This window comes from Lupinus angustifolius, unplaced genomic scaffold (assembly GCF_001865875.1).
Source record: "Lupinus angustifolius cultivar Tanjil unplaced genomic scaffold, LupAngTanjil_v1.0 Scaffold_114_29, whole genome shotgun sequence".
Lineage (NCBI taxonomy): Eukaryota > Viridiplantae > Streptophyta > Magnoliopsida > Fabales > Fabaceae > Lupinus > Lupinus angustifolius.
Window position 1 is genome coordinate 97,859 of NW_017724951.1, and position 11,733 is coordinate 109,591.

The window sequence follows — 11,733 nt, forward strand, 5'->3', positions numbered from 1 at the left end:
ACTACTATGTAGGGTTTCAATTCTAGTCCAAGGTTTTTGTACTCACAAGTCACCACTTTTCATCTTCTCCATTCATCTCTTCATCATGAGCAGATCAGGACAACCTCCAGATTTGAAGAAATATATGGACAAGAAGCTTCAGAGTAAGTCTAATTCTTGTTATTTTTCTTTTTACTGAAATTGAATTTGTGGATTTATTGTGTTGATTTTGTTTTCATATATTGAAACATTTTTGAGATAGAGTGTAGGAAAGTGTTTTTTTTATTGCTATAGAAGTATATTTACTTGGTTGATATAGAAGGTTATGTTATGTGGAACTTAGAATGTTCTAGAAGAATGTATTTTATTGATCAAGTTTTTATGTTTTTTTGTTGGATATTGTGTGAGAAGCTGTGAAAATTTTGAATATTTGATCTTAGTAAGAAAATGTTTGAGTGGGTTGAGAGTTTAGTTTGTGAAAGTGTTGCAACACTTGCTATTAGTAATTGGATATTTAAAGCAATTGACGATCACTCCTAATAGTCCTGATAAATGATGATTGAGGCGGGATTCAGCATTTCTTAACCACGAAACGCTCGGTTTCCAATTCGGTTGTAGGTGTAAATGTAACCAGCCTGCTATTAAAGATATAGCAGAAAGAGATAATAGAAAAAGAGCTCTAGTATAGAGATCCCCTGACATAAGATTGTGGGACTTTTGGCGAAACAATTGATTTTAAAATGGATGAATTCAGTCTATTTTTTATTATGTTTCTTTTTTATAGTTCTGCTCTTTATTATAATTATCATTTTGAATTCTATGTGTTTCTTTCATGTGAATATGCACATATAGACGAAATGATTTGCTAATGAACATGATTTATGATAGAGCATTATGACGTCGTTTGATCTATATAGTTGACCCACCTAGTGAGATATAGGCTTAGTTGTTGTTTGATGTGAATATGCACCTATGGTTTAAAACTACGGCTCATAGGGCATTATCTTTGAAATGCAAACCAATTATACTGAAAAACTTGGTTTGTGAATATGTATTTGCAGTCAAGCTGAATGCAAATCGGATGATTGTGGGTACTCTCCGGGGCTTCGACCAGTTTATGAATTTAGTTGTTGACAACACGGTGGAAGTGAATGGCACTGAGAAAACTGATATAGGCATGGTGGTGAGTCCTAATTTCTTATATCATCTTCTTAATTTCTATGCTCAAGATATAGCACTTAAGATGGTGTTCATTTTGCTTTTTGTTTTCATTCGGTTTCATGTCTTTAATATTTGGGAGGAAAATGATAAAAGCATGTCTTTCAATTGAAAACACAAAACAAAGGCCCTCTGATATAGCTTGAATATCATTCTTAAGGTGATAAATTTACATACTCATTGCAGGTAATCAGAGGAAATAGTGTGGTCACCGTTGAAGCACTTGAACCGGTGAACAGGGCATGACATCCGTTTCTCATAAACACCTATAACTTAATTTCCGGGGTTCGGTGCAATGTGTGTTTGAACAACATAGCTGATGAGAGGAACATGTTATTGTGGATCTTAAGAGGGTCATGTTAGCCGCTAACTTTGGCTTCCCTTCAGAGTTCATTTGTTAGGACATCACACCTCTAGGGTATTTAGTGGGATACATTGACTTGAATGGTTAAAATGATGTTTAAATATTACCCCTTTTAGTTGAATTTCTTCTCATCTTTTTCTGTTACATTGTGCATGAACAATTCTGTTTCTCTATGCCCTCAATGGAGTGTTGTTTGAGCTATTAATAGTTTAAGTGACATGTTTTTGTTTAAGGAATCATGTTTGTTATTGACATGATTATGGCTGTTGTCATTTGAATGAGTAAAGATCTATGGTCATAAATTATTTTTGAATACCAGAATGCAACAAGTTAATGGTGGTGTCAAGCAATCTCAAAATAAGGGTCTAAGTATTTCTTTCTCTTAGGATTTGTTCTTAGGGTTTGTTCGCGAGTTGAGTTTTTAGGGGAAGATATGGAAATAGAAGGCTTTTTAGGAGAAGATATGGAAATAGAAGGCTTTGAAGTCATTTTACCAGTGTATTTTGACTTTCAAGTTTTTACTTTTTCTCGAAAACTCACCTTACAAATAAACAGTTAGTGTATTTTCTTTTGCTACAAGTATCCTTGTCTGACAAGGAAACTTGACTGTGTCCTGCATGTATTTGTATAAGACATCTTTGGACATTGGTAATCATATTCTATAATATTTAATATTTATTTTGCTGAATCTAAGTTTGTGTTGTATTGTCTTGTGTTTTGGGTCTTAACAATGTTTTTGGTTCGGAGTCTAATAAGATTTTTCTTCTTATTTTCACATGTTTTTTGTTTGCATTCAAGCAGATACTTCTCGAAGTAACAGATTAGTATATCTTAATGTTCAAGGGTCTTTTTCATGTGAGTGGTGGTACTATGATTGGAAATAATTACCTTAGATAAAAGGCAACATAGTTTATCAAATCAGTAATTTTTTTTGAATACATTGATGATGTAAGTTTTTTAATGTTGTCAATGTATCATCATCCACCATTAGATGTATGCTTATGATGTATAAAACTTATACTCTTGTGGTGCTATACTTGTTTTTCTCTATTTTGACTTTTTAGATGGTTGATTGTTAAGCAAGCAATGTCTAATGCTACTTTGAGGTTCCCCATAGGAGCCTCGTGTTTGGTGCAAGGCTTAACTTGACTTTGGTCCTTGATGAATTCAATATTTGTAGTATCTTGAATTGGGGTCTTCTTGAATTTTTCAATCTCTTTAACAAGTCAATTGAACACAAATACACTCCAATTTTTTCCTTTCATATTATCTACCAATAAGAACTTGGAACTAGGCTAAAACTTGGATTTAATTATTATGCTTCAAAACCAGAAATAAATCATTTGCTTGTTCATAATATGAGTTGTGAGTTAGTTTTTGGAGGTCAACAGAAGTAAGAAAAATACTTGTAACTCATAAAATACATTTGTAAAATGACTTGAAACTTTCCCTTTTATGCATTGTTAGAAACAAAAGAAAACCATGAAGTGACATTTATATAAGTTTGAAAATGTTGAATCATTGTCATACACAAAGTTCCCATCCACTGGACAATGCAATCAAAACATTTCTACTGCAAAACTAAAAATAAAAGTATTCCTTTGTTTACCACTTCAACCACAAAACTAACACCCAATACATTACTTTTTACTTTTTTTTTGTGGTCAAGAAACTCAACACATTCCTAATTTCTAATAAAATGTCATAAGCAGAACTGAATCAGTTCCCTAATTGTCATAATAAATGTGTTTAAATGAGCTTATTTTATGTTATAATAAAAACATTACAAAGAAAATAAAAATAATAAAATAGGTCACTACATTATCCTACTATAAACTCTAAAGTACATAACCACTAATGTGTTGGGAAAAAAATATTGAAATTTCAGAAACTACAGAAACAAATTAACCATTGGGAGCAAGTCTTTTTTGCTTCCCCTTACAGATATTGATTTCTTAACATATAACTTTCATTTTATAACTTTCATTTTATTTATGCATATATTAGCCTCTTATATATGAATTGCAAATATAGTACACTTCCACATAAGTATTAGTAATGAATTCCTAGAACCAATAATGTTGGAAGACTTTGAACTGCAGTATGAAACTTACATACTCTGGCATTAGGAATCTCATGAAAACATTCAGACTGAATCAAAATGCTGCATTCAACCATAGAAAACATGTTAGGTAATATTATTACACCATTAACATGCATACGTGAACTAATGGCAGTTGATGATAGAGCATCAACATATGACGTAGTTCAATCCATGTAGCTAACTCCGTCTAGCGGGGTTAAAGCTTGGTTGTTGTTGTATGGGAACTAGCGGCGGTGTGTAATATATTGATGAGGTAGCTATGGCCATCTCAAAATTCTCACATTAGATTTTATTTTTAAAATAAAAAATGAATTCATGTGTAATAAAATTAAAATAATATATCATGAGACTAGAGTTCAGAGAGATTCTTAGCTCTATATAGATAAGAAGGTAAAAAGGTAATGTAAAACTTACAAATTGATAATATTCACTATCCAAATTCTAAGAAAATTTCACAAATGTTAAAGCCTAATACATATAAATGAATTTGTCTAAATTAGTACTAATGTTTTTGTGAAAATACATTTAATCAAAATTACAAGTTCTACCTATCAAACATGATTCAAAGGTCACTGCTTTCGTTCTCATGCTAACTCGTGGTCTCACTCGATGTGGCTGGGAAATTATGTATATAAGATACATGCATGCTCAACACAGTCATGTGTTGCAGTTCAACCTCTACTTTCGTCCTCTCTCATTTCGAAAGCCATTCATCACTATATTTCAACAACATATTTGACTGTAAATCATACTGTAGACAATGACGACTCGGCAACATAGCACTGAATACGATAAATTGTACTTGCAACAATCTTACGCATAAGATAAAAAAAATGTAAAAAGTATTTATGTTTATGACTAAAACTGAAGATACAGATGCTATTAATGATTCGAAAATAGCAGTATACAATACTAATTTTGGAAAGGCTTACTTGTTTCATTAAAACTGTTCACATGAACACGGAGAAGTCCTTTGGTGGCTCGATCCAGATGTTGTCAAAAGGGTCTTGTTCGCCCCAGTCATGGCACTGCTTACGGGGATAGTATCGAAAGTCATCAAGTGAATATGATATGCAACGCTTTCCAAAGAAACGAACTTTAGAGAAGTAGACACTGTTTCTCATTATTCCAGATAGGTAAGTCCTTGAATGCGAAGACAAAAAACTAGCAAAGAGAGTTACTCCATCGAGTGTTCTCATCTCTTCCCATTCCATTAACCTCCGATCTAGCTTAAAAATAATGGGGTTTTCGCTACAACATGTATAAATTACTAATATATCTCCTTCATGCTCTGTCATAAATTTCCCCTTCCACCAATTTTTGGCGAAAAAATTCTCCGGACATTTGGGTGGAGGTACCACCAGAACACTCCACGTACGTTCAACTGGGTCAAACACCCCGAGCCAACCTGTGAGACTCAGACAATAAAAGCGCCCGTTACAAAACACAAGCTTATTCCATATGCTACTGACAAAGGGCAAGCGATTTGGGTAATTAACACTGGTCCATTCCGTTGCCCCTGGGTAACACGTGCTAATAGCTACAACAGTCGGACTAACATGCTTCACAGTAAACAGAACACATCCAGGTGATGTTGGAGCACAAGAGAAGGCAACAATCTGGTATGTTATCTCAAACCTTGGCAGTTTGATAAGCTCCCGAGTAAAAGGATTAAAGAAGAACACTCTGTGAGTTCTGGGTCGGTATAGCAATAACCAACCATCTTTTGTATAGCAAACTCTAGAGCCATTTAACTCAGGCAACTCAAGGGAATAGACCTTACGCAGCACCGGGTCATAGAATTCGTAACAGTCGCCAAATTTTGGAAAATACATAAGCCATGGTGATTGGTTTACTACACGTACAGCACTAGCAACAGAATGCCATCTTTTGCAAACAACAGAAGCACGGATATTATCCGCTAGGGTCAAACGGGACAAAGTCAATTCTAAGAGTTCAGCAGGGAGATCAGCCCAGGTTTGCAGCTCCAAATTCTCATTTTTCACCTCAGCAGTTTCTCCTCTTGTATTGCTTATTGCATCACTTAACCTAAATAGTAAGTACCGACACATATTGTAAGATAATAATTGCACCAATTTCGCCAGAATTAACCATGATGGAACAACAAGGGTAAATTGGCTATAACTTTCTAAGTTGAACAGTTCTCCATCCTGACAAATTGTATACTCAAGGCTATAACTTTCTAAATCGGCGACAATGATATATGCAATCTAAGTTCTAGCTTCAAGGAAGTACTCAAATGAAGAACCAACAAAATTAAACTGAAAACTGGCCTAGACACTGAAACAAATTGTATCTCTTCTAAAAAACTTGTAAATTTATCAAAAGTGTGTCAAATTGGAGGTTATATCATCATTAATCATTAATGTATAGGATCATACTGCCATAATTAAGAATATAAAATGAGAAAAAAATGTATCCACAACATTCATTTTTAATCATCATTGACTCTTCAAAAAAGTAATACAAATGAACGGTGAATAATATATTCACTGCGTATAAATCTTTACACCGACACTCATATAAAATATAGAATTAAAAATGCTATGATATGAAACATTCCACAAACATCAAGCCAAGAAATGGTTACCAATAGAATTAATCATTATGTACCAAGCTTCAAACACAAAGGAAGCACAAAATATCATACTTCAAAGCACACATGTATTAATTCTTAGTTAAAAGAAAACAAAAAAATAGACATAATTGAAATCAATTCCAGCATAGTAACAAGTTACAACACTCTAATTTTCAATAATTCATGCTAATGTAACCCATTTTCAAACAAAATTGTCAAAATCTAAGACTTATTTGATCTATAAACCCTAGGGCACTTCCATTAAAAAACTGAGTAAATATCAAAACAAGTATACATAGAATTGAAAGATAATAAAATGAGAAATATAATAAAAATGGAGACTTTAAGTTTGGGATAAGGATAAAGAGAAGTTACAATTTCAACTTCCTTCTTCTCTTTCCCAACATTATGCGAAGATAATTGGCTAAGGAAATTGGGTTTGAGTTTCAGAGAGAGAGAAAGTATAGAAAAAGTAAGACACGTGAAGAACACGTGTTAAACCTTTTAGTGTTACAACATCACAACACTTCTCATCTCATCTGAATCTAAGGCATGAACCAAACATCACGTGATCCTGTCGTGCCACGTATCAACCACTGCATTATCTGATATCTCAAATTTTATCACGATGATAATGAAATATGATAATAATAAACTTTTAATTTTTTTAATTGATATGACATCTATACTATATATAAAGGAAAAACATGGTGTAACTTCCACCATGGTGTAATTTCTATTTCCTATTTTGCCTTCATATTATTTAATTTTTACAAAAAACCATGTAATCATAAATAAACATCACCAACACATTAATTAACTATATCTTTCACATTAAATTGAACATTATCATAAATATATAAAAATAATAATAAATACATTTTAATTCTAAAAATAAAATATATAAAAATTGAATATGTAGTACCATGTAATATTGACCGGCACACTAGTATTTTATAAGACAAAAACATTTTTTATAATAACAAATGTGTTACTCATATGTTGATTTTTGTGTGTGATAAGTATATATACAATTATAATTTTGGTATTCGGCCCATCAAGCAAAAGAGTTGGGCCCAATAGATAGATAAGCAGGCATAGCCCAATATATTATGTTGAATGGGCAAAGTAGTTATGAATGTATATGTTAATAGGAATTTAGAATGTTCAAAAAGGGTTCATTGTGGATTTACTCTTAATTTTTAGCTCTTAAAGAACCATATTCTTATGTGAGTATAACATTCTTTCATGAACTAAGTAAAATACACACATAAGTAGGTGTGACACCTTGACATAAAACCTTAAGGGAATGAAGGAAAATAGAAGGTTTGAGAGTTATCTCACAAGTGTATTTCATGGCTCCCAAACATTCATCTTCTCTCCAATGCCCTCCAAAAATCAACTTGCAAACAGAGCCTAAGACATTAGATCTATAGGTTCATCCACTTATTTACTCTTTAACTTATACAATTTTATATAACGTGATAATCTTTATGCATACTTGGAGTAAGAAGGAAACAAATTGATTTAGTTGGTTGAACATTTAATTAATAGATGAAGTAATTAATACATTTCCAACTAAATACATTAATAATCATGAGTTTGTATACGGTTAACAAGTATAAATAGTAATGTAAAAAAAGTTGTGTGAGAAAATTGAAACTCTGTTAAGAAATAGTATGGTCTTATTGAATGGAGAGTCGTTGTGAATTTATGATCTTACTGATTTTCTTGCAAGTGATTAATGCTAGATTTGTTAGTGGATCAAAATTAAGAGAGAAAATGATTAGATTTGATTCTGTTGTAGTAAACATGTAAGAAAAAACTAATTTGAATATCTTCAATTATGAAATTCAAGTTTATGAAAGGAGATTGATTATATTTATATTGCATAAATGAATATGCCATGATGAATATTCTCTTCTACAAAAAACCAGTTGGAGAAGAGATTTATGAGTTTTTATAATGTCTTTCTGACCGTTGGTTTTAGTGTTTTCTGCATAATCAAATAAAATTTAGATGGGGTGACTAATATACAATAATATGCAGATATAAAAAAGCATATCTATTAATCTGATTACTGTAAAATTGATAGGCTGTGAAAGCAATTTAAAGCTTCGAAGATGATTGATAAGTAAATGGTTGAAAAAAGCAAGGCATGTCATGATAAGTAATGCTATTATACATAACTTTTTTTTGTTTTCCAAATGTATTTTTGCATCCACAAGACTCAAACCTGAGACTTTACTTAAGGGGAATCAAGCATGTATCACTTGAACTAACATCCGTTGGTTATTATACTGTGGAATCTTTGCAAGTATTGTAAGCCAAACTTCAAAATTATCCCATAATTTTTGCCCACATACATAAAAGTTCTCTAAAAAAACTAAGATAAATAACATATTTTCTTACAAATTTCTCATACAAATCATTCTATATCATAAGAAAGTGACATACATTACTCATAAACCAATCATTAATAAAATAAACGAAATATCACCTAATGGCAAATACTATTTTATTTGTAGGAGGGTTGATAATGGAATATATCATTTTTATCAAAAACTAATGCCCGTCATTAGTAAGATGAGTTTTATTGTGGGAGGATTGAATATTAACCATACACAATTTAATGGATGGTAAACAATGTCACATATTTATATTCTAATATACCATCCAAGTACTTATAAAAAAAGAACCAAATAAATAAAACATAGACATGAAGACATATACATATGAAACATATATTGCTGCTTCTTAGAGATGGAGGAGCTAGAGCAAAATGCAAAATTTGTAGTTTATACTTTCTCATGATTTGAGTATCCATAAGATGCAATGTTCCTTCAATCTCTTTGATAAACAACCAAATTAATGCTAAGGATTTTCCAATAGAAAGAGATATTTGTAATGAATGAAAGGAATTGATAATAAAGCAAACAACATAAGCACAAATTAAAGCATTCTATTAAGAAAAACTAATGATGAAGGTAAACTTAATTAGATTAGTGAAAGAACCAACAAGAGTCCTTAAAATACAATGATTGGGACTAAAATAAGCTTTAGAACCCTCTCTACTCTAGGAACATGAAAAACATACTAAAGATCATTTTTTTTCTGTCTCATTCAAGAAAATGATATCAGAAAAAACCATCCCAAAATCCAAACCAACACACCAACCATACCAATCATGCTACAAGGATCACCTATTTCTAACAGTGTCGATTTCTATCTCGTACCAATGACATATTACCATAGGATAAAAGAGAACTTTTTGAAAATAAAAAGTAATATTTTCATTGGCTCAAAACGAGAATAAGACGAATGATTTATGTCCCCAAACATGTCCAATTTTCACTAACCTCAAGAACATGTAGGACACTGAATTATCCCATTTTCATTACACCTAGCACACCTCACATTCTTGTTCTCCTCATCTAGAACCTTACAACTTCCATTACATTCCATACAAATCACAAACCTCACACCACAACACCCTTCACAACAACCTAATGCTTTTGGTATCCCTTCAAGTAGAACACCTAATTTCTCTTCTTCTTCCAACTTCAAAGTTTCATCAACTCCTCCAATAAACCTTCCTTTTACAAAAACAACAGGAACCTTCACTTCTTTAGTCCCCATTAGCTTCCTCAACTCTTCTTTGAACCCTGAATGCATTGACACATCACGTTCAACCATGTGAACATTGCATGATTCAACAATTGCTCTAACCTTATTGCAATCTTCAAATGTTTTTCTTATTCCTCTCAATGTAGTAGTGTAGATCACAACACAGTTTTCACCTCCTTTTGGACACTTCATCTCAAACTTCTGAAGAAAAGTTTCTGAATCAATTGATTTTCTTACCCTTCTTGTTGCTTTTGGTGTAGCATACACCATTTTCTTGATTTGTTCTTCTTCACCAACATGCATTTCCTTTTCATTTGATGCAACAAGATCTGCATCAAACAATGAACTATTCCTCATTTTTCTCAATGAACCACTTCCAAAGCTGTTCCTTGGAGACACTTTCAAAGGATTCAAATTCAACACTGATTTACAAGTACTTGGACAAGAATTACTCACTTTCAAAACTCCTTTAGGACTATAACTATAATCCAAACGTCTCATTCCTTTGCATCCATTAACTTCAACCTTGTTATTGTTCTTGTTCTCTTTACCTGAAGATTTTCTCATACTCTTTGGAGACCCATTTTGATTGAAGAATTTCAAGGGGCTTGATTTTGATTCAGGGGTATTGATAAACCCACGAAGAAAAGGATTCAACTTTGGACTTTTCTTGAGTTGAATTGAAATGGGTACTCCTTCTTCAATACCCTCCATGAGTTCCCAAGCATTGATGATTTCTGGGTCTTCGTGAACTGGTGAAGATTTTTGAAGAAAAACAGAACTTTTGGATTCTTCAATGGTTGTTATTGTTGTTGTTGTGTCTATGGGAATGGGTTTTTGGTAATTATCTAAGTTGAGTGCTCCATAGGTTGAGGAAGTGAGAGAAACAACGTGGTTGAAGCCACCATTGTTGAAAGTGAGTTTTTGTTTTTGTTTTTGTTTTTGTTTGAGTTCTTTTTTGACGAGTTTTGAAGAGACACAACCCATTGAAGAAGAAGAAGAAGAAGAGTGAGAGAGTTTCTCTTTCTATGTTTTGTGTCTGAAAACTGTTTTTTTTAAGGTTTTGGAGAAACAAATGGTGAAGACAACAACAACGGCTATAACGGTCAGAAAATTCAAATATCCTCCTGTTACGAGTTTTGTTTGTTTGTTTGTACAAACTAAAAATCCGTTTCACATGTTACAACTAGTGTTGTTTATGTATTGGTGTAGTAGTAAAAGAATTTATTGAACCTCCATAGTTGTTTATGCATTGGATTCATATGCAAACATTTAGGCCATTGTCTAAAAAACACTTGGGCCATTTCTTGATTTTCATAATTGTTTTAAAAAAATTATCAATTATTTATAAGTTTAATATTTACGCACAATTAATAAGAGTTTTTATATTATTATATTTTTGTTCATGTATTAATTATAATATTTTTAAGTATGTAATATTTATGTATCAATATAAAGGTTTATACAATGTAAAAAACTTTTATATTATTAATAAATATATTTTCCTCATATATTAAATCATATCATATCATAATTATAATGGAGAAACCAAAATTCTGTGGCAAATTGGCAATAGACCAAAATAATTTTTGAGGGATATGCAACTTATGCTAGAAAATAATTATATAATAATTTGATCTAGACTTGAATCTTATAGAAGAAAGAATATAATAAAAGACTTGGACTTATGAAACATAATTGTAAGATGATTTTAAAGTTTTTTTTTCTTCATTTCTCCTCTCAAAAACTTAACTCGAAAATAAACTCAAATTATTTTATTTTTTTTGTTACTCTATTCTAATTGCTTGCTGCCATCTTATTTTTTATGTTACTCCATTTTAT

General features: G+C 31.8%; 3 protein-coding genes across 7 annotated transcripts; 1 reads left to right on the forward strand and 2 right to left on the reverse strand.

The window, feature by feature from the left end:
* Positions 1-1,743, forward strand: LOC109339829 (probable small nuclear ribonucleoprotein G). Of its 2 annotated transcripts, XM_019577350.1 has the most exons (5): positions 1-143; positions 1,041-1,162; positions 1,384-1,435; positions 1,503-1,550; positions 1,616-1,730. In XM_019577350.1, exons 1-4 carry the CDS (start codon positions 86-88, stop codon positions 1,511-1,513), a joined length of 243 nt encoding a protein of 80 aa, XP_019432895.1. In that variant the 5' UTR covers positions 1-85; the 3' UTR covers positions 1,514-1,550; positions 1,616-1,730. The 2 variants fall into 2 exon arrangements, with proteins under 2 accessions (XP_019432895.1, XP_019432896.1); XM_019577351.1 differs by having other exon boundaries at positions 1,384-1,743.
* A 1,604-nt stretch (positions 1,744-3,347) lies between these two features.
* On the reverse strand, positions 3,348-6,779 carry LOC109339842 (F-box/kelch-repeat protein At1g57790-like). 4 transcript variants are annotated; one of them, XM_019577367.1, is made up of 4 exons: positions 6,640-6,779; positions 4,598-5,714; positions 3,715-3,725; positions 3,348-3,680 (listed from the first exon to the last, which is right to left on the reverse strand). In XM_019577367.1, the coding sequence occupies exons 1-2, from the start codon at positions 6,669-6,671 to the stop codon at positions 4,616-4,618; spliced, it is 1,131 nt and encodes a 376-aa protein (XP_019432912.1). In that variant the 5' UTR covers positions 6,672-6,779; the 3' UTR covers positions 3,348-3,680; positions 3,715-3,725; positions 4,598-4,615. The 4 variants fall into 4 exon arrangements, with proteins under 4 accessions (XP_019432912.1, XP_019432910.1, XP_019432909.1 ...); XM_019577365.1 differs by having other exon boundaries at positions 3,348-4,381; XM_019577364.1 differs by having other exon boundaries at positions 3,348-3,725; positions 6,640-6,778.
* A 2,435-nt stretch (positions 6,780-9,214) lies between these two features.
* On the reverse strand, positions 9,215-10,944 carry LOC109339832. Its single transcript, XM_019577353.1, has one exon. The coding sequence runs from the start codon at positions 10,876-10,878 to the stop codon at positions 9,625-9,627; it is 1,254 nt and encodes a 417-aa protein (XP_019432898.1). The 5' UTR covers positions 10,879-10,944; the 3' UTR covers positions 9,215-9,624.
* Between the last annotated feature and the right edge of the window lie 789 nt (positions 10,945-11,733).

Coding starts and splice junctions, on each gene's coding strand:
- LOC109339829 (XM_019577350.1), top strand. CDS start 86: ATGAGCAGATCAGGACAACCTCCAGATTTGAAGAAATATATGGACAAG. Junction 144..1,040: donor TATGGACAAGAAGCTTCAGA/GTAAGTCTAATT, acceptor ATGTATTTGCAG/TCAAGCTGAATGCAAATCGG. Junction 1,163..1,383: donor AAACTGATATAGGCATGGTG/GTGAGTCCTAAT, acceptor TACTCATTGCAG/GTAATCAGAGGAAATAGTGT.
- LOC109339842 (XM_019577367.1), bottom strand. CDS start 6,671: ATGTTGGGAAAGAGAAGAAGGAAGTTGAAATT. Junction 5,715..6,639: donor AGAAGAAGGAAGTTGAAATT/GTAACTTCTCTT, acceptor CTTACTATTTAG/GTTAAGTGATGCAATAAGCA.
- LOC109339832 (XM_019577353.1), bottom strand. CDS start 10,878: ATGGGTTGTGTCTCTTCAAAACTCGTCAAAAAAGAACTCAAACAAAAA.